General features: G+C 45.0%; 1 protein-coding gene across 1 annotated transcript in view; it reads left to right on the top strand.

Annotated features, from left to right (window-relative positions):
• Positions 1–22,811, top strand: part of LOC138515790 (estradiol 17-beta-dehydrogenase 11-like) — a 151,393-nt gene that overhangs the window by 101,784 nt on the left and 26,798 nt on the right. Inside the window, exon 6 of the mRNA XM_069630515.1 lies at positions 20,150–20,266. Within this exon, the coding sequence (XP_069486616.1) occupies positions 20,150–20,266 (117 nt within the window). The remainder of the gene's footprint in view (positions 1–20,149; positions 20,267–22,811) is intronic.

Below are 22,811 nucleotides of genomic sequence, written 5' to 3' on the forward strand. Positions count from 1 at the left end.
TCTGAGGATCTCTTATTTATGTATAATATATAGGCTAAAAATAGGTCTGCCAGCTAAATTTTTATTTTCCTCCATGTGTGTTACGGCATGATCTAGTTATCACAGCTGGGTTTCCAGTGTGTATTCAGTGTCTTCCCCACTTGAAGTTATGTAATCACCTCAGAACAAACTACTGACGCTTTTCTGTTGCTGGGAACAATGTTTCCCATAATTCTTCCAGCCTTTGCCACTCAACTGCTTCACCGGGACCTTTGCTTTCCGTAAGTAGGCAAACAATGTCTGTTCCCATTTTAAGATTAGGGTTCGGCTATTGCCACCACGTATAGATATTTGTATCTGCTCAATGGCTGTCAAGCAGAGGTCATTGGCTGCTGAACTATTTCTGCATTCATTGTGCGATTCCTGATACAGGAACGGCGCAAGGATTGGCATTTTACTGTCCTCTGTGTCATCCCCATATCCTTCAGACTGATGGACACATAGTGTAATTGTGCCGTAAGCAGTATGCAGGACCATCTGATTTTCTCAGCCTCTACCCGTCAAGAGTTTTTCATGATAAGCAGCAGCTGAATTTTCCCTCAAAAGACAAGACAAAGTTTCACGTTCAACAAAAGAGTTTGTTAGTGAAATAGCACCATGTTGGTTCAGTTAAAACTAAAGTGGGATGTTGGAATAGTGGATCCTGGGTTTAAATGGGTCTTTGCCATGTCATCAGGCATAAGTAAAACGCCATCTCCTTTCAGAATGTTCCCTCACAATGAAAACCATATTGTACCATTGGCTTTAAATGTCCAAGTAGAATATAGTGCCTTGAATGAGATAAGCACATGGATTCCAATATCATATCCTATGAGGATATATTATATTATGTTTAAGTATAGGTGGCAAGATAGTAACTTAAGGGCATTACAGACTGCAATACTTCAACCAGCAACAATAGAGCTTAGCACTGCAACAGTGTACTCAAAGCACTGTAGTGCTCAAAATGGCTCCAAGAGGCCTTGTAGTGAAAAGCAGCTACATAGCGATGGCATTTTAGTAGTAATGGCTCAGACACAAAGGGAAGTGTGTTTTTGAGTTAGCATGCATTCATTCATTTATGTAATCATTCAGCATAGCAAGTTGCTAAGCAGTTTAACCACACCAGATCATATATGCTTACATATGTAGTGTAGTTGGATTGAGAAGTCCAGTACACTCATCCCTATGCAAACTTATAGTTATAATGAGTAGGAAGTGGCACCAGATCTACTCTATTTTCTATTTAGCCAAATAAACAGGAGCTAGCTTGGGAGCTAAGAAAAAGCACCTTGTGGCGTTGAAGCCTTTGGTAGGGACATTCAGGGCATGTTCGATACATCTGCTTGGAGCCGTTACTGATAATTCGGTTTGGAAACTCTACTGATCATTCGACAGAAGGCTTCGGGGTGTTATCAGCCAATATTATCCTAAGGGGAATAGGAGGCACTTCGTATCCAGCAACCCGAAGCTGGGGATTTGTCTGACAGTGGCTGCGTTTATGACAAGGGGGGATTTCCAAGTGAGAAACGTTACAAACAGGCTGCCAGCCCGTACAGTGGGGCTGCTGCCGTGGCCAGAGCAGGGATTTAGGGGGTTGTGGGCTCTGAGCCTCATTAAAGTCATGTTTGATTTATTCTTTGAAATGCATTGAGTTTGGCTTGACTGAATAGTGTGCAATTCTGGCTTTGTTGCATTGTGCTTTGCATTGCTTCAAATATGCACAATGTTGTTTCATTGAATTGAACGTATTGGTTTCTTTTAGAAATAATAGGAATAGGTTTGTGATCCTTTAGACAATAATGCTTCAATGAATTAAGCATCTCATGCTTTGTTTTGAAAGTAATACAAATAGGTTTGAATTCCTTTAGCATTATTGTATCTTTCCTTAAAGGACAGATGGAAAGGGATTTAGTATTCACAAGGTAACTTGATGATGCTGGTTGGTTTAGTTAAAGGGATTTGACTTGAACCCCATCTCATCTAGAGATTTGAGTTGTGGATATAGTAATGTTGAAAATTACAAACAAATGTGTTTCAACCTTATGCTGATTTAGAGGGAAGATACTGAGGGACTTTTGTGACTAAATAAAATGCACATGGTTGTTAATGTCTCTGGTATATTTCTGGCACAATGAATATTATGAGAATAGCTTATCACAAGCACTGAATTTCTGTTTGTTTTACCTCTCTCTGAGTCTTTCTATCTCTCTTCGTGTGTGTGCATCATGTATGTTTATGTTTTGGGATTTATATAGCGCACCAGGTACCCTGAGTCTTAAGGGCGCTTTACAAACAAACATAGAACTAAACTTAGTAGTTTTCCAAAGATAGGAACTATGGCGGATTAAAGTAGGGGCCCCATAGGCAGTCGTAGTGTTGTTGAAGAGTGTGGTAGGCCTTAAGAAAAGAGAACTGTTTTCAACTTTTTCTTAAAGACCTCCGTAGAGGCAATAATTCTCAAAGAGGGTGTTAAGGTCTTTCAAGCCTGGGGGCCGCAGCCGAAAATGCGCCATCCTTAGCCTTTCTGGTCTTCCAACGAGAAACGGTAAGAAGATTGGAATCATCTGACCAAAGGAGTCTTGTATTTTGCTTTGGAATGATGAGTTCTTTTAAGTACACTGGCATATGTCCCTGCACATTAGGATACGTCACAAGAATTGATGTGGAACAGTTGCTGAACTTGTGAGTAAAATGTCAGGTTCTGAGGGTTGTAATGTTTTAATGCTGTGAGGGAGGGAAAGGGAAACAAACCTTGAGGCCAACAAATCTAAAATCTAATAATTGTAGCATGAGCAAATATCAGCTCTAGACTGGCCTTAGGGAGACGTCCATCTTGCAGCCAGTCCAGTGACGATCACTCCTTCCGTTCACATAAGAAGGATGCTAGACCCACTACTTGAGCTGAAGTAGCAAGGGCCAGAGTCCTACCTGACCAGGGGATCATTAAACACAATATGCGACAGCCAGCAAACAATGGACAGTCTTTTCCGGTCTCTCCCCCTCTTGCTCACAGTCCTTGGTCTCTTGGGGTTTGCTCTGCAATGATCCAGTTCACATTTGCTGTTCGCTGATCCATATGGCCCAGCTGCTGATTTCAAATAGAGTACCGGACAGCCCGTCAAAATGGCCCACAGCCAGAGACATGGCAGGCTCAAGAGGGTTTTCAAGCTGTTCTGTGGACTTTTGACCACCTCCCTGCCCAAGATTCCTAGCTTCATATACCAGCAACCCCCTTTCACTCTCCTCCTCATAGCTATGAGTTAAGCCCATTCCTAATAGCCCTACTTGTTCCTTCTCTGGTATAATCTGCCTTAACTGACACCTTGTTTGCCTCCTCCCACTTCTCTCACACACACTATAGACTCCTTCTCTTTTCTCCCTCCAAGTTCATTTTAACTTCTCTGCTTCCCCTTTTAACTTCCAGTCCTCACATCTCACTCGCTTCTCCAACTCCTGAGCTCCCCTTCCCACCACCTCCTCACCAGTTCTTACTCCTGCCTACAACCTCTTGACGCTTCAGTCCCCAACTTCTCTACATCAGATCCTACTGCCACCTCCTGCTCCTCCTGACTTGAGTAGTGGGCTTTGAGTTAAATGTTCATATCATCACTATGATAGCTTATAGAAATCAATTTCAAGACGTTATTGACCACCAGCGGTGTTGCTGCCTACAAGTGCCAATGCCATCTGGGACCTTCGGATGACTGTAATCAAATGATTTTAAAGAATACGTCGCTGGTTCATAAATTACCTGCACCCAACACTGGAATATCAGCAGATCTAATGTCAGATCTTTGTTTTTATCTCACTGAGGCAGAAAAACATAACCACCAATAGACAGGCATAATAATATGGCTGCTCAGGCCCATCGTGCTGAATACCTAATATATCATGTGTGATTTAGATGTACAGGCACCACTATGAAACCGTACGGGTTCTAGGTAATTCATTAATTCTTCTTTTATAGCATGCTTAATTCAAGAAGCCAGTCTCTAAGCGCAAGACCAGGATTCGACCCTGAGTTGCACTGCTTTGCTTTGCTTCCAAGACAAATGCATTGCCCCTGAGATCTCCTCCCGTCTATCATCCCTCCCGGGTATCTTGTTAGTAAAAGGGAGCATTGATGTGCGTACAGTCAGGGCACTAAAAGGCTGCAATGGTTAAAAAAGGACATATTTGCCCCCTTTTTATGATGCCAAAACATGGCTTTTGTGAACTGTAGCTGAATTCGATAATGAGGATAAACACTAATTGGGGGTGGCGGATCTTAACTTTTATCGAAAACTTGTTGTGAAGCTGCGCTATCAAATTAAAAAAGCGATTTTCCTTCCCTCCCCAAACTTAAATAAATGCTCACCAAGATATCATTGTGTCGAAGCAACTTTATAACATTTTTGTCTAGTTATAAAATGAGACAAATAAGACGGAATGAGGCATGTCTCACACATATTTATGTTTTTACAGATAGAGGGAATTTTAAGCATTATTAACACAGTAGTCATAGTAAGTAAAGTTAAACTTGCAGTTTATCCTGAAAGTTTGTTCCGTTGGCCACATGGTTGAAATCAGTAGACAATCTGAATGGGTGATATTCATGGAGTTGTTAAGAATGCGTCCCATATCCAAGAAAACAATACCTTAGGAAATGTAATTACTTCTCATATGCACGGAAACAATAATGTTAATGATAATGATGTGTTATTTATATAGCGCCTTTATCCAAAGTGCTTTACAGAGCACATATTTACATACAATATCACCCAACCGAAATTGGTATCCCTTAATACCTTAATAAATACCTCAAGAAATGTAGTTTAGCTTAGTTGGAGACATTACAATAAGATCAGAAATACTGTTATTCACAGCATGCCTGGTTTTAAAGGGAGATAGAAAATTATCCCTGAATCTGTACTGGAGGGAATTATGTCATAGAGAATTTGAATAACCATCTGATTGTCCTAAAGGTTAACCTGCCAACAGGTCTTTCACCACAACCTATGGATAGTGATTATCCCCTTAGGGCGAGCCCTGATGTTTCACTCCCCTCCTCCTGCATAATAAGTACCCTATCACTGTCCCCGTTACTTGTTAACTTGTACCTGTGCTCCTTGGCCGAATTGATACAGGAATTGGGGGTAAAATTATTTACCTATGCTAATGATAATCAGCTTCTCTTTCGACTAGATTCAGCCAGTAGTGATCCACCGTCCCAACTGAGAAAATGCCTGATAGAAGTGGGGGACTGGATGGAAAAACTTCCTGAAACTGAACAGGGAAAACAGAGGTCATGGTGATGGGAGACTCGTAATCTCAGGTATCTGCCCCGAGACTTCTGGCCAGTGTCACTGGCTCCACGTCCTCTTCCTGTGAACTCGGTAAAAAGCCTGGGAATCCAAGTTCAAGCCTCTGGCTCTCGGGAATTGTAAATTTCATCCATCTGCAAGTCAGGGTTTTGGGGAAGACCCTGCCTTATCTTCCTTTGAAATCCTGTCCTAAGGTTGTTGCTGCCACTGTGTTGGAAGACGATGAATACTGTAACAGCATTTATTTGGGACAACCAGTATGTTTAATTTCACAAGTGCAGCTACTACAGAATGCCGCAGCCCGCCTGGCTCTAGAAGTGAATCGGATGGCCCATTCCGTCGATCTTCTGCGTCAACTACATTGGCTTCCGGTGCATAGCCGCATTAAGTTTAAGGCTATGTGTATTACTCACTGGGCTATTCATCAGAGAGGAGCCGAATGTCTTCACGCTAAGCTTACCCCGTACGGCCCTGGTAGGGACCTGCAGTCGTAATTGCTTAGGCTTCTGATAGTCCCCCGTTTGCAAAGAAGTCAGCTGGGAGAAGTGCCTTTTCTTGTCTCAAACCTATCATGTGGAATAAACTCTCTATGGGCCTACGAAATATTGACGGATCTACTATTTCGGAAAGCCATAAAGATTTATCGTTTTTAGTTTCGTAATAGGTCATGTCTGGAGGAGGTGAGGTTGCTGTATTCTTCACCCGCCCCCGCTGTTCCTTTCAGCGCCTAGATGCTTATGGCCTTAGCAGCGTTCTATAAATGCTGTCACATTACATTACATATCAGGCTTTTTGTGCCATAATATGTTTTGCTAAGTGAAAGAGCTGTCACTTTCTAGCATGGCACCATTTGGGTTTAAAAATATTATCCATAGGCCATTAAGGATCAATTAAGGTTACTGGTGCATGCTGCCGAGGCTGCATTCAGAAGGGGCTTGGCTATTAAGTCATCTTCAGAAAGCCATCGACGTTGGGAGCACCCAGGCAGGAACAGGGCATAGTCTGAAGGCAAAATTGAATGCTGTTGAGCAGTTCACTTTTTTAGGGGCTACCTTATGTGATAGTTGGGGACAGGCATTATCATAAATAAGTCAGCTTTAGCCTTTGTCATCTGGAGAATCCAGCAGTCCCGGATTACCAAACGGGCAAAATAGGCACGGGCCTATGGGCGCCACTCCTTTAAGTGTCCCCTCGACAATGGATCAAAATAATACTGATTTGATCTTGAAAGAAAATGGCAATCAATCTTTCTTAAATTGTTTCCAAAAGCTAGAAAAAAAATTAATCAAATCAAAGAAACAAAAACTTTACATTAAAGACTATACTAATGTAATGTACCCATTAACAACTTAAAGTACATAAACCAGAGACATCAGATTCACATAACAGTGTGTCTTAAAAGCTAATCTTTTGGCAGCTGTCAGTTTGTAAACAATCCGGTGCAAACTACGTATGTGTAATGTACAGTAGTGATGGTCCTCTCCATCTAGCAACAGACAAACACACTACTTTGTTCAATTTTATCCCACTAGACCACTGCTTGCACTCGATCAACTTACAGAATCAAAGCTTTCTGTGAGTTAGTGTGTCACGAGAGTTCCTGCTGACTCCAGACCCTAGTAGAAACTTCGAGAACACCAACGAGTTTTATATACCCGACGTCTGTGTTACTGTAAGTTAGCTTTTCCGAGTTATAATGAAGTTTGATTAACTTCACTGTCTAATTTAACAGTACAAATGTATCTTGTATAGGTATAGGCACTTTTACTCATTTTTGGCTGACACTTAAGAACTATTTCATTTTCTTGAACAAAGCGTAAATATTGTTTGTCGTCACTCTTTTGTAGACCCATAATGTTGGTGCCCGAATGAAAGTATTTTGCAAGGGGGGCCCTGAAATTTCGACTGCACAGGAGCCGTCACAGAGTTTTATCCGGCACTGGCATCAAGGAAGTTGCTGTATGTAGGCTGAAAGAAAAATTGGTTGCTGTTGACAAGTTGTGATAGGGAACGGTCATTGAACCATGACCACTCTCAGTTTCATATACTGTTTTGCTGTCACCTTGTTGCACCCATGTTCTAAATAGGTAACATATAGGCCTGGTGCCTCCTTGAGCCAGCGGGTGATGGACACAGAGGATGCAGTATGGGGAGGATTCCCTGGTCACCCTCTCTTGTCCCTGATTTTATGACAGGGAACAGTGACAGAACCCAGTTCTATAGACCTACTCCCCAACTGGGAGAGACTGAAGCTCTCCTTCGGCAGCACACAAAGCCCAAGAGTGGAAACAAGGGGTTGCCTTCAACAGGATCAATTTCATTAACGTGGTATTAGCAGCATTTGTCCTGATGCTGTTACATGCCTCATTGAGGCCATCTGGAAGCTCAGGAGGCCTTTGCTTGATAAAACATTGCAGGTTAATGGCTTCTGTGAGTGGTCAGAAATGTGAGACAGACACATAGGTGGAGTTTTCTCACAAGATGCCATTTTATTAAATGGTAAAGGGTGAGACAAACACTTATCTTTCTCTAACCTAACAAGGATTTCTCAACCTATCAAATTAAGTCTAACAGAAAATAACCTAAGGTCCAAATGTATCTACTATTTGTACTACCTAGCGGTCTCTTTCGGAGCGCCCCGGGGTCATCTGCATCAGGCCCACTCACCAGTATGACCTGGCATTTCCTTCGGACTCCTGTCAGTCTGCCACTAATCGTGCTGATTGTCAGTGGAGCTTCAACAGCTCTGTGCACTCTCCTGTGAAAACCGAATCACCGGAACAGTTCACAGGACACAGAGAGCTTCTCTCTCCCTCAAGGTAGCTGGCTTCAATACTGCTTCCCGCTGCGCATCCTCTGCATAAACTAGGAGTTCCAACCTCTGCCATGTTTTCTGCATGGCGCCCGCTGCCAGCACAGCAGCAGCTTCTCCTTCTCTCTACTGATCTTCCTTGGTCTGCACCTGAAAGGCCTTTAAATGTTTAAAGATCCCACTCAGGTGTGGGTCATTACATTGTGTTTAGTTTAGGGGTCCAGAGTTACTAGTTTAGTAACACTGGACCCCTTTTTCTCATCCCAGTAGTAAGAGTGTTATGGGACTTGAATTCCATAATGTTTTTGTTTGTTTTCTCATTATTTAATCCAATCTGTTTGGGTGATTTATAGGATTTACACTTAAAGGAGGATTTTAAAGGAAGTGAGGGTTTTCTCTTGGATCTACAATCTAAACATAATGTAGAATCGTAACAACTAGAAGTAGTAATATTAACTTCCTGATGCTTATCTATATCATTTTCATGCTTATAAAAAGGGTCCTCATACTTGGCACCTTGGGTAAGTCTGGGAGAGGGAGCCCTACGGTGAAACCATGCCATTAGATATCTAGGCACTAGGAAAACCTCATCCCCAGAAGAGGATAAACACTGCGTATTGCCTGACGGAGTCACCACTTCCCCTTGACATCCTTCTCCTCCCATGTGATCCTCCCTGCTCATACCACCCACATGGTGAGGATCAGGTAGCGGCTGCCTTTTCCTGGCCACATGGGAGGAGACTTTAGGCTGGGCTTTCGTGATGACTGCAGGATTCATCACACTTCCCAAATGCAGTGTTTCCACAGTATCAAAGGAGTGCCCTCAGATGCCTAGATATATTTTATGTGACCTCAGGACACCTATACTTGATAAGTTGTTGCAAGTTTGTAGCTTTCGGAACAAGTGTTTCTCTGTGTGTAATATCACACCACAATTCATTGCCTCCTAACAGAGCATTCCTTTGCCGAGGATAGAAGGTTGCAGGTTCATTGTGAGCCCACATTCTCTTTACCTTCTGAGTAGTTAAACAGCTTACCAAGCATTTTCTCACCCCATAGTTCACATGCTGTGGTGATCTGGGTCCTGCACAGGCAGCGCAGAAGTGGGGGTGGAGAACAGGAAGAGGAAATTGCAATCCAAGATGGTGGACTGGTCAGATGGTAGCGTGGTCTAGCCACCTAACAAAAAAGTGAGACCATTTGTTCCAAAATCTGATCCAATTTTAGGACACGGGTCCAGAGCCTCACCCAAATACCATCCCAGGGGGAGGGATTGTCTCCTTATACAAAGTTCAGCTCCCAATCAATCACTTTGGGTTGTTGGAGAAGGTGGTTATGGCCAGCAATTGAAAAGTGTTGAAGTAAGTAAAATAAGAGAGCTTGCGAGAAGGAGTTAGGGTTGCTGGGGGTGAGAGGTGGAGAAGAAGCAAGAGGATGTGATGACATCATGAACAGAAGCTGGGACAAAGGCGCAGTAGCTGGCAGCAATGGCAGGAGGAGGTGACAGAGGTGCATAGCTAGTAACAGCAGAGCAGGTGGAGGGAGTGACATCAAGAGGGGAAGGTTGCACAGAAGATGAGCTGGTAATAGCAACAGGTGGAGGTGAAGATGATACAGACATGAAGGTAAAAACACAGATGGAGGTGGTAATACTAAGCCGTGAGAACAGATTGGAGGAGAAAGTAGAGGGCAGCCACGCAGTCGACAGAGCAGGAAGGTTCCTGTGGGCTAGGAAATTCCTAGGCAGGGTCAGGGGGTGGGAGTAGTAACGAGAATCTGGCATGAAAGTCAGAGGAGAAATAGTCAGTGCAACGAAGGGCGTGAGGCCCAGAGTTTTATGATAGGCAGTGGAGACAGCCACTCCCGGCACCATCTCACCGCAATGGAAAAGCTGCAGTTCTACCAGCAGTTCAACACAACTCGACTGCCGGAGAGACTTTCTCTTTGTAATCCAGGACTGACTGGCCACATGGATCCCTGGCCAGCAACAGACTACCGAGAGACTTTTAAGGGTCCAGGAACCCCTTCAAACGCCCAATGCCAGGTGGTGTGACCGCATCATATCCAGTGTAAGGGACGTGGTTTCATTTAATTAGTGATCTGTTGTTTCCCTACTTTGTTAATTTTTATTTGTGTAATTAAACCAAGTGAACCGCACTTGCAGTGCACAGTCCCATCCCCCAGTGGGCCACCTCAGAAAGTTTAAACGGAAATAAGAAAAAAACAACACAAATATCAAGCATTGAGTCCAGAGTGATTACTCAAACACAACAACAGTCATTGGTCAAACAAATGTGCTTCTCGGTGCTGTAATCTGTTGTGATATCAAACACTATTAATAGTATAAAAAGTGCCTAGCACATCATCATACAATAGAATGGCCGTTGTGTTTGTCACTCTTTTGAGAAAGAACGAGGACTCCTCGCCTTTTCTACCGCACTTTGTCGTTGGTTGCCATAGCACTTTTGATTTACTGGCGTTGCAAGGAGCATTTATTTGCATGTAGGTATGATCACACAGTGATGTGTTTGTTGGTTAAGGAAAAAAACACTCCAAATACACACAATCCTAGGCTCATTACTTAACAATACACCTTTGCGCTAAACAGCGCTCTCAATTCGTAATCTAGGTTTCCCCAAGGTACACATATTTCAGAAAGGGGTAACTTTGTGACCGGTGCCGTTGCTCGACCTGTGGGCCACTGAGCTCGCTGGTAAACAATGTACGACTTGTCCTTATATATGGTTGTGGCGGGCTTCCGCGGCTGATGTCCCCCGTCTTAAAGGTGTGAGAAGACTCTGTGTTCTGGTGGTGCCCGGAGCATGCATGGAAATGAAGATCAGGCTCCAGGTGCTTTGTGCAGTAAGGATATTAGCAGCACAGAGCTTGAACTGTGTCTCCTGGGTGCTGTTGCTATGCCATCACAGCCCATGAGGTTTTGCCTTTGGGGTGACAGCCATTGCCCAGGCAATGATACATATACATACAGTGCACTCACCCGTCTTGGAAACATCATTGGGAGGCTGGCTCCAGGGGGCCTGACGAAAACGTGTTTCAGTTGCTAACAAGGGATCTCTATAAACTGCATTACAAAAATACTAGTCTTAAGTGTAGAAGTACAAAATGTATGCACAAAAAAATCTAATTCGTTACGCTCCCAGCAGTCTGCATTGTCTGTTATAACCAACAAATGTCACAGCAGACAACATATATTTGAATTATTTCACAGTGTTACTGAACTGAATCAATTCTTTAACTATTATTCAGGAAATCTAAATAAATTCAAGGAAGGATATTGACAAAATGAAAAGAACAACCTCAAACATGTATGGGCCCATGCAATTATATATATCCTAAAGGCTCGATGAGAAACAATGCATATTGGAGCTGCATTGAAAGCATTTTTAAGACTCAGCAAATATTTAACCTATAGTCTAGTCTCACAGTTATCCTTGTACCGATTTTTACACATAAATACAGACTGAAATCTCCCATTTTCCTTTTCAGCATTTGCAAAAAGCAGAAATTCATGTGCCTGCATTAGCTGTTTACAGTGCCGGTTATGCCTCGCAGGCCGGTGCCGGTTACAGCTCGCAGGCCAGTGCCGGTTACAGCTCGCAGGCCGGTGCCGGTTATGCCTCGCAGGTCGGTGCCGGTTACAGCTCGCAGGCCGGTGCCGGTTATGCCTCGCAGGCCGGTGCCGGTTACAGATCGCAGGCTGGTGCCGGTTATGCCTCGCAGGCCGGTGCCGGTTATGCCTCGCAGGCCGGTGCCGGTTATGCCTCGCAGGCCGGTGCCGGTTACAGCTCGCAGGCCGGTGCCGGTTATGCCTCGCAGGCCGGTGCCGGTTATGCCTCGCAGGCCGGTGCCGGTTATACCTCTCAGGCCGGTGCCGATTATGCCTCGCAGGCCAGTGCCGGTTATGCCTCGCAGGCCAGTGCCGGTTACAGCTCGCAGGCCGGTGCCGGTTATGCCTCGCAGGCCGGTGCCGGTTATGCCTCGCAGGCCGGTGCCGGTTACAGCTCGCAGGCCGGTGCCGGTTATGCCTCGCAGGCCGCTGCCGGTTACAGCTCGCAGGCCGGTGCCGGTTATGCCTCGCAGGCCGGTGCCGATTATGCCTCGCAGGGCAGAGGATGTTCAAAGCAGTACAATGGAGAGGCTAAAAAGTGATGTACTCTCGTTGAAGTAGTTGAAAGGGATGCATCAATGTTTAACACTTCAGCTGTGGAAGCAGCAGTGGGTTTTTGAGGTGAATATTGATCTTGGCTTGATGTGCAAGAACCCAGCTCACTGAGGTTCCCATTACAGGCATCAAAGTACACATGTTTAATTTGAATAAATGCAGGAAAGCACTAGTTGCAACTTATTTTCTAACAGAGCAAATATAAATGTCTTCAATGCTAATAAAATTATAAACAAATTGTTATGCTAAATGCAGACAGAAATGTTGAAAAAATAAATGTAATCAAAATCGGGATTTTCAACTATAAGCAAGCCACAATGAACAATTACCCTACATTAGGAGTAAACACAGACCTTCTTCCATATTGAGGCCCATGTAGTGCAATGTTGTGGGATCCCTTTTCTCAATTTCAATTTTCTATTCCTATCACAATGGGCAGGTTTCATTAATAATCCCCCATTGCACTGGTCTACACTGGCATGCAAAGCCAAAGATCTGACATGCGTAGCAAACGTAGGGCTACCCCGGTGCACAACGGAGCAGTGGGTGTTACATCTGAATCGGGCAAGAGGGGCACCGCGAGTGATACTGTTACACTAGTGAATGGGCATGCATTCTAATGGCAGTTCAGAATGAATCATATTTATTTATTTGAATTTATAAAGCGCACAGCAGCCTTGAGGCATTGTGGCGCTGTTACAGAATAGTCACTTACACAACAGCATTAGGGAAAAAAGAGTCATGAAGAACAGTGTTGACAAGGTACATGAACAACTATGTGGAGGTGTTCCAAGGTTACAAGGGAACATCATAGAGCAGGCAATGGAAAAAAGAAAAAAAACATCAGGTGCGTCTAGTTAAAGAACTTGGTTTTGAGTGCCTTTCTAAATGCCACGAGCGAGTATTCGTTTCTTAGGCTGAGTGGGAGGGTGTTCCAGGCTTTAGGGGCTAGCCCTTCGAAACTAGTACGGCCAGCTTTAGCTCTATTGAATGCTGGGACTGAGAGCAGGTGAGAGTATTGATCGCGTGTTGGTCGTAGAGCAGGAACCTGGTGTATTTGTTCAGATAGGTAGGAATAGGTGCAGAGTGGGAGAGGCATCTGTGTGTGATGGTGAGGGCCTTGAACATATGCAGCGGATATATGTATTGAGACCAGCTATTATAAGGTATGCATGCGGAGATGAAGCATACCTTATAAACAGTGCAATTTAATGCAAGACATAGAACACTTGAAGCATCTCTTCACTTGCGCTCAAAAAGAAGCAGAGATCTCTCAAAGGGCACCTCAATGAGTGCATCCTAGCTCCGCTCATCCAGATGCCCTTATTCACCCCTTTGTGCGTTTATGTATATCAGGGGGCCTTTCTGTGTATTTAAAAGCACATCCCGAATTCACAAACGGTATGCCCTTCTAAATGCCCAAAAAGGAGGGTCATGCCCAAGCGCCTTTTGAAACATGCAAAGGGCGAGGGGAAAATCAAGTCTCTCACACTTGCCTTTCTATCCCTCAAAACAGCGATGGAAATGTTTTTTTTTTGTTGTTTTTAACCCCTTTAATGGCCCGGCTTCTGTAAAATGCGCTCGTTGCTGGGTGCATGCCGTACATTAGGGTCAGAAGCGCGCTCCTGACACTAATATACATAAGGGACTGGAAAGCGCAACTTTGCGCCGTTGTCCAGCCTCTTAAATGTTCAGCTCACCTTTGAGAATAAGGCGACCTGCACATCTCAGCAAGGAGTGCAAATGAACGAAGCGCACCCTCTGCACTTTTTTCATTTGCGCACATTTTTGAGAATCTGGGATCCCCCAACTGTTCCCTAAAGAACACCAATCACACACTTGTGTCCCCCACGTGAACAACCTGCACGGGTTCCTGATAGTTGTGCGGGTGCCACCTGTATATGCCATTGAAGCATGAGAATCCACGTATTTGCATCTTGATCCTGTGCCATCCTGCATATCGGCTAAGGTACAAGACTGGAATCAATCCCTTGCACTCAGTGATGCTGGCTACCCCATCTTCCTTTGACTGATTACACAACTGCAAACTCCTGGGAATCGGAGATAGCAGCCTGAAAACAATGCCCAAACCCGCACCATCATTGCGGGGGTCTTTCCCGTACTGAAAAATCACTTCTGGTGTCAGCACCAATCAGGTAGTGCCTTTTTTTACCGGCAAGAGGTCTGTCTCATTATTTCCATGTGCTGTATGTTGCACAATATTGCTGTCAGTGGCAGCATCTCCATGCCGGAGGATGGCATTGAAGACAGTGGGCATGACAGAAAGCCATCAGGGCATGGCCAGCTGCAGGACAACCTTGATAGGCTTGTGATGCATGAAGAACCTGTCAACAACTTCTTCAGACAGAGGTGAAAGCATACCTGCAAATAATGAGATACCTCCTTCGCCCCAAGCGCCCCCGTCAGGAGACATGTTTGGGTAAATGATCATGTCCAAGTGAATATCCGTAAAATAAATGTACAGCTATCCAAGATAATATCCAAGGTTGTGGAATCCAGGATGAGGTCCAACAAGTCCAGGTTGAAAAAGGACAAAAACAAAATCAGGCAATAGAATAAAAAACACAGCTACAATTTCAACTTGGCATAGGGAAAGGAATCAAGGAAAGGGACATTGGACGTTGGCTCAACTACTCTGCCATGGCCGCTTCTCCTGCTGGCCCTGTTTTGTCGGTGTTGGTGGATGGAGAAGCTGCTGATTGCGTAAGCATCATCATGGCGTAGGTCTCATTGAGACTGCTGTGCTGGTGTGGAACAGAGCTGGGGATGGATGAGGTAGAGGTGGAAGTGGAATCCCTACTCACATATGTATAAAGGGGGGTATGGGACTGCTCCTGGGGGGTCAGCAGGTCTGTTATTGCAACCTGCAACTCAGCCCGACATTCCACAGACTGGTCTCCACCATCCAGGGTCAGAGAGGACCAATGATGCAGACCAAATGACACGCCGCAGCTGAAGAGCCACTGGCAGCATTGCAAGCAGCCTGGCTGTGCCTGGAGGCCTGCTCTCAGGCTAGGTGAGCATCCTCCCTGGCCCCAGCATAGGCCTCCCAAGAAGCAGTAGAGGCCAGATCTTGGGTCTATTGGTTGTCTTTCCCGGCCTATGCATAGGCCTTGACAACCGCCATATCTGCTACAGAGGCCTGCTCTCGGGCAAGTGGGACATCCTCTCTAGACCTAGTGTAGGTCTCCACACTGGCCAGTGTGGCATCAGAGGCTGCTGTTGGGCCAATCAGGGATCCTCCCTGACCCCAGTGTAGGTCTCTGATGCCAACACAACCACCTGCTGTCAGCCAAGCTTTGCATCCTCTCTGGCCTATTGCCTTTCTGCCTGTAAATCGTCAAGCAGATCTGCCCTCACTCTGTTGGCATCCTCCAATTCATGATGTACATCCACCAGGGACAGTTGGGCATCACCCATTATTGGGCCAGGACACAGGAAGGTTTGGAGCATCTCCCTTCCACTGGCCTCTACACGTGCTGGACTGACTCGATTGCTTACAGTCCCACACTGTTGTCTAACAAGAGACTGCCAGCAACAGGGGCAGGTGCAATGGGTACAAAAGGAGGAGCAGATATGGTTGATGCCTGCTCCTCACTGGGGCACAGTCCAGGGATCACTACAGGAAGTGCAGTATATGCCCCATTTTGGCTTTTGGAAAGGTGGCTCTACAGGTTTGGAGGTGATCTCCTCCACTATCACCAGACTGCTCCACTAGCTCCAGAAAACACAGTGATCAAAGAAACGGTTCAGAAAACCAAAGATTCCAAGTAAAAATCAATCCGAAAATGTAAAGTAATCCAAGTTCCTGGAAGTCATCCTTTGCTCCAAACACATTGTTCTGATAAACCATTCCAAAATCCAGAAAAAATCAATCCAAAGATGTAAATAAATCCAAGTTTTGGCAATGCAGTATCGGCATCCGATGAATACATTCCTAGATCCAATGATTCCAAAGCATGAAATCCAACCCAAAAGTAAAAAAGTTCTAAAAATAAATCCAAATCCATGAGGGGCCCGGGGAAGTCTTCACCAAAACCGTTGCTGAAAACAATGATGATTAAAAATGGTGGGAGCGAGTAACCGGAAACCAAAAATAGTGAGAAGGCCTCCAGTGGACAAAAAAGGAACTCCTCGGGATTAAACATTTGCAACGGCCTTCAGTGGTGAACATGGGAAGTACAAGGCATTTCAATCAGACTTACTATAATTCAAACAATACATATCATACAAACATTAAAGTACATTGTCGATGTAATTGTTTTAAAATATTAAAGTATTTCCTTGTTTATTCGCCTCTGAAAAATGCCTCTCTATTTTTGATGGCAAGATTATCAGTGGTTATCACATGAACAGACTGCTTTCTGGGCTTCTTCCCATAGAATACACACTGGGGAGACTGGGACTCTGTCCATGGGAACATTCTCAAACTTAGACCATTTCTAATATGGTGTCCTCCTATGTGTCCCGGGCATGGGACATCACCTAAATGCTGGTTTATATCCTCAGCTTCCTCCTGCGTCCCCTTGATCTGTGTAGCAGTTGAGGCTGCCAGTGGTTCACTGCCTGCTATCAGAATGGCTCATTTCACCAGCCTTTTTTCCCTGGCATGCATGGCCAATGTCTGCTCCCTCTGTGCATTGCCACGGCTTGCGTCGCTGTGATGTACTACCTCGCCAGGTCCCCCTGGGTTGACCTCCTTGCCAGGCCCTCTGGATTGACTGTCTTGCCAGGTCCTCCTGGGTTGGCTGCCTTCTTTTCATGGTCTGAAGCCTGCAAATGATGGCAAGGTGTTGCTACTCTGGGGTGGAGGGTGTGCCTGCTGAAATATTACCCTGGCCAGCAGCTTTTGAGTTTCCATATCTTGCAGGAATTGGTCGTCCTTATCCATGGTCTCATCTTCGGCATCCTCATTACCCTTATTGCTATTTGCATCCTCCTGTGCGGCTGATGGTGTGATCACCATGGCCGTCTTACAGGGGGTGGTGGCAGATGGGAGGAGTGGTTGAATGCCCTACGGGGAACTCTGGTTATTTCTCGGTGAACGTCAACACCATGGGCTTCTTTATTGTGGGTATCCTGGTTTACTTCTCCTCTTACCCTCTTTGCCAGTGACCACATCTCCTTCCTTCCATCTTTCCTGATCCCTTACCTCACCTTGAAGCAAATAATGTGTTATAACCTTTCCAGAAGGTTATTCCACCGATGTTAACAAATGTAGTACATCAGTTTATCGTTATGTTCAACTACTTTATCTCTATATAGGGCTAAATGTGTTTTAAAATACACTATTTGGATCCATATTTCCAAATTTTCTTGGGGGGAGAACCCCCCCAAACTGTGATTAGAGGGGTTCGGCTTCCTCGCTAAATGTGCTCACATTCTGTAATAAAAGGGCCGCTTTAAATAAATCAGGACCATATGTGGTTCCCAGGCCACCCCTGGATGGAGGGGAGTGGGTGACTGGAATTGCGGGCTTACTCACAGGCTCCCTGTGTGCTGTGCGATGCTGTGGTCAGCTGGATCTGTACTGTCTGGCAGATTGAGTAGAAGGATACAGTCACAATGGGAGTAAGGATAGTTCAGGGGCAACGCGTTTGTCTTGGTACGCAGCAACCCAGGTTCGAATCCTGATCTCGCGTTTACAAACCACCCCTGGTATCAAGCGCGTTACAAATGAATAATCATAATTATATAATGCTGCACTCTTCCTGCTGAAAGTGTTTCCTTATCATGTACCTATGAGTCTTTGCAAACAGTTGCTGCTGACTGAACTGAGCACGTTAGTTGCATTACGACACGAGAGCCCAACGTGATGTCTGTATGGCTGCTTGGTTCTTTCATTCTGAAAGGATTGTGTTTCTTCCTCTTCCCGTTCAATCTGATCATTGTACATAGCGCAGGTACCTCTATGTGTTTGGCATTTTCTGTGTGCAATATCTTCCATTATCGATGTAGCAGGTAAACTCATGATTGGGCATATCACGTGTGGTGATGCCAAACACCTTGCTGCAGAGAAGGAAATGAGAGGAAGGAAATGGAGGGAAAAGAAAGGGAAGTCAGAAAATTGATGGTACTCTTGAAAATGATATGGGCCTGATAAAGTGAAGGTCCCAATCAGCAAATCAGGGTGAGTGCGGCTTATTCGTGTTCATCTGGGGCTAAGCGTAACGTGGGTGTTTTGGGATGGGCTGGCTGTGTAGGAATTGAAAACAATGGGATAGGCAGGGAAGGGAGTAACCAAGAGTTTCTGAAGAGGGCCATAATCATCATCGGCTGGCTTGATTGGGTCTTTCTTCTATGTCCGTGTGTTCTCAGGTGTTCATTGGCCCATCAGGATTAAATCCTTCCATTGAAAACCCGTGTTTTTTCCTCTTAGTCGGGAAGTAAAATGGTGACTAAGATTGGGTCATTTTTTTTCTTTTTTTATCTCTTTATTTAAATTTTTTCTAAAAGGTAACAACAAACAAATAAACAACACACAAGTAACATATTCAATTCAGCAGAATAAAACCATCCTTATAAGTAAATAACAATCAGAATAAAAAGCAATAGCACATATGAAGCAAAAAATTAATCCAAATCACTAACATCTAACAATGGCTTTCCAAATAACAGAGAAACAAAAAAAACACATGGGACGTACAGACACACATACACACCACAAACAACCACCCTACCAGACAACATCAAGCAAATTCTCATACACTCTGTCTAAACTTCAGTCATAAAATTCATTCAACGGTCCCCATTGTTCCACATAGACAACCTCTCTATGCTGCTTTTTAAACTTTATCTTCTCAAAATTTGCGAGAACTTGTACATTAACTAGCCATTCTGCCACACATGGTTTTTTCCTGGTTTTCCAGAGTTTTAATATTTGTCTGGTTGCGACCAAGAGGACTTTACTAATCCAACATAACGCTTAACAACCAATAAACCTACAATGTTGTGGGGATTTCAAAAGCACTGTAGATGGGGTTCTCGGAAATACAATATTCCATATCAAATCAATTCTATCCAGCACGTCATTCCAAAAATCCCTCACCCTGACACAATTCCACATCGTATGTAACAAGGTACCTTTCTCCTGCTGACATCCCCAGCAACTTTCAGTTTCTAACAACCCCAATCTGTGCATCTGAACCGGCGTCCAATAAAGGCGCCCCAATATATTATGGTGAATATAACGCAAATTGAAGTCAACTTTCGCCCTAACAGGAACTTTCCACAGATTCTCCCATTCCTTCAATGGAATAACCCTACCCAATTCCTCAGACCAAGTGAGCCTCAACTTCTCCCATGATCCTGCCAGATGAGTCTCTAATGGAAAAAGTTTAAAAAAAGTTGACACCTTATGTCAGATTGGGTCATTTCTTGACCATGAATATAGGGAAGCCAGTAATAGAATCACAGAAATATGGAGTGTTCCACCGTGTGTTCCATATATTGAGAGAATATGTCTCTACAGTTCGGCATGAGTAGTGATGTTTATAATTAAGCAGATTTGTTGATCGCCATGCATGTCTGCATTTTTTTTACTCAATTGAACCACTTAATTAACCAGCGAAGCCAGTTGTTATACCTCAAACAAAGCACTGTCAGAGTGGCTATGACATTTTAGTCAGATAATCATATTTTGTGTTTTACCTCAAGTCAAGAGCCATTACTGTTGTCCCCTAACGTTTTTACAAACGAGATGCTGCATGTTAAATGGACGGGCGAATGACTTTTTGTCGAATCAAAATGTTAACATGTTCCTCAATGTATGCCAATACTTACATTTTGCACATCTGTATCGCATTTCAGATTGATGCCTAATTTAAAACCCGAGAAAGTTGTAAGCAAACTAATTGATGGAATTCTAACAAACAAGAAAATGATTTTTGTTCCATCAACTTTGCAGTTTGCGCTATTACTTCAAATGTAAGTATGCGAAAACACCCACACAATGCATATTTTGTCAGAGAATGTCTCTGTTATTATTTGTTTTAAGTACTTATTATTTTTCGAAAAACAGATGTATTTGCTTCCTGGTGATATCTTTATACTTGTGTTGGTATCTTTATGTAGACCGTTTTCCTGCCCTGGTGCAGACAGGGTGTCCGTCTCCCTTACCCCAGACCAAGGACCGTCCCCATGAGAACCACCACCCCAACCCCCATATCAGCTGGATAGGGAGGGGCACTGCATCTGTCAAATAAAATTGCCGTTAACAGTAATTCTTACCTGATTAAAATGGACACAGACACCAGGGAGTATTTTATAGGGATCCCAATGCAGACCCCTCTTTATTTATTGAAAAACAAAACATGTATTCTCTTTTTTTTAATTAATTCCTTATTCCCTTTCTAAATCCCCCTGAGGGGAGTGCCCTCCAAATGGGCATCTGCTCCGTCTGCCCCCCATCTTTCCTTGGAGGAGTCTCAATGAGACCCATAGGGCGAGTCTGATGCAACAGACACCTTACGGAATTCCTGTTACCACCCACTAAAGGGTGAGGCCAGAGGATGGCCTCCCTTAGTGGTCTATCCTCCCGAGGTGGCCGCGGATAGGCCGTTGCTTTGTTCCGCTACCTCACATCAAGGTACCTTCTCTCTACTCCCTTTCATTTATACTTTACATCTTACACCTACTTAACAATTCTTACTTAACATTTCCCCTTAATCCTTTTTCCTACTCTATATACATAAATATACATAACACAAAGAATGGCATAAAACAGATTATGTTACTGTGGGTCCACACCAAAGTCTGTTTCTGTAGTCAGACACCCCCTTTCAGTAGCTCCACGGGTCTGCCCTTCTGGTGGCTGTTGTGGCTCTGTCCCCTGATGGTGCTTGGGTCTGGTCCCCACTGTTTTTCCTTCTGGCTGGCCCTGTTCACCACGTGCGGCCACCCGCAATCACCACATGTGCCTTGCACAGTTTAAATATTTTTAGTTGCCCCATGCACGTTTGGGGTCGCCCACTTTTACAGCAACACCTGCATTCTCCTTAAATGTTCAAGGTTGCCCCCATAGACTGGGGGGCACCGACACTCATCGCGGCAGCCACATTATATTCTTCTGGGTGGCCCAGTCGCTGTGGGGGCTGCCTGCGTCACTGCTGCACCCAGCAGTGTTTGCTTCAGGCAGCACATCCCTGTTCCCGTGGGTATGCTGCCGTTCTCACCGCTGCCCCCATGGCCTTCCCCCATGGATTGCATCGGAGAGATGCAGGTGGCAGACCATGGTTCGTCCTAGAGCTCTGGCCTGCATGCCAGAGCTGCCTGCTTCACCAGGGGTGCTCCTCCTTGGTAGCTGTCTTCATCCTTGCTGCCTGATGGAACAGCCTGGGACTTTGCCTCCAGCTTTACCTGAGCCACTCCGGCACCCCACTCCCAACCTCTCTACGCCCCACCCCCATTACATTGTTGGGTTTTTTTTGGGCTACCTTTGACAAGTCCCCCCAGGCTGCTTTGTTCTTCCCTATTTTTCTGCCTCCAACCAACTACCATTCCCCACCTCCACTCTTTCTTCCCCCACCCAACTGCCCCTTCACTCTCTCTTCCCCATACACCCACCCCACTCCGCTCTCTCTACCCCAACCCCCACTCTCTCTAACCTGACCCAACCCAAACCTCGTTATTCAACCCCAGCCCCATTACCTGTGCTAGTTGGGTGTTGTTTGGGCTGTTTTGGGCTACTTTTGACAAGTCCCCCAGGATGAATTGTTATTCATGTTTTCTGCCCCCAACCATCTACCACACCCACCCCACCTCCAATCTCTCTTTCCCCACCCACCTGCCCCCTCTACTCTCTCTTCCCCACCCACCCGCCTTCCAGTGTTTCTTCACCCACCACCCTTTCACTGCCCCTACCAAACCTCCCACGAGCCCCTTCCACTCTTCTACCCCCACCACCCACCCCTCCACTCTTTCTACCCCCTACCAACACCCTACAATCTCTATACCCTACCCACCTCCTCCACCCTTTCTTCTTCCATCCACCCACCCCCTCCACTTGCTCTACCCCCACCTCTTTCTCTATCCCCACCCACGCCCCCTTCCCCTCTCTCTACCCCCACCCAGCCTCCCTCCCCCCTCTCTCTACCCCCACCCACCCAATCCCATCCACTATATCTACCCCACCCTCCGCCACTCTCTGTACATACCCTCCCTCTCTCTACCACCACCCACCCTACCCTGTAAGGTTCTTAAGTTCACCAAGGCTGTCAATGATGTCTCATTAAGTTCCCAAGCTACACTCCGTGAATTAGTTTGTACGTCCATCCCGGAAGCACTGAAAGTCCTCAATAGATCCAATTCCCTGGGGAAAATACCTGTGAAGGTACCTGTGAGAACTTCCCTAAGTAAGCCTATATCTAAGTAAAAATAGTCGGGCTACTTGGGTAAGGCAACAGCAGTAAAGTCTCAATAAAAAAGATTTCATTTTGCGTCCCAAACGATGGCCCCTCAGTTTGTGCTTAAA

This window comes from Ambystoma mexicanum, chromosome 6q (genome assembly GCF_040938575.1).
Source record: "Ambystoma mexicanum isolate Mex_15411 chromosome 6q, UKY_AmexF1_1, whole genome shotgun sequence".
Taxonomy (NCBI): domain Eukaryota; kingdom Metazoa; phylum Chordata; class Amphibia; order Caudata; family Ambystomatidae; genus Ambystoma; species Ambystoma mexicanum.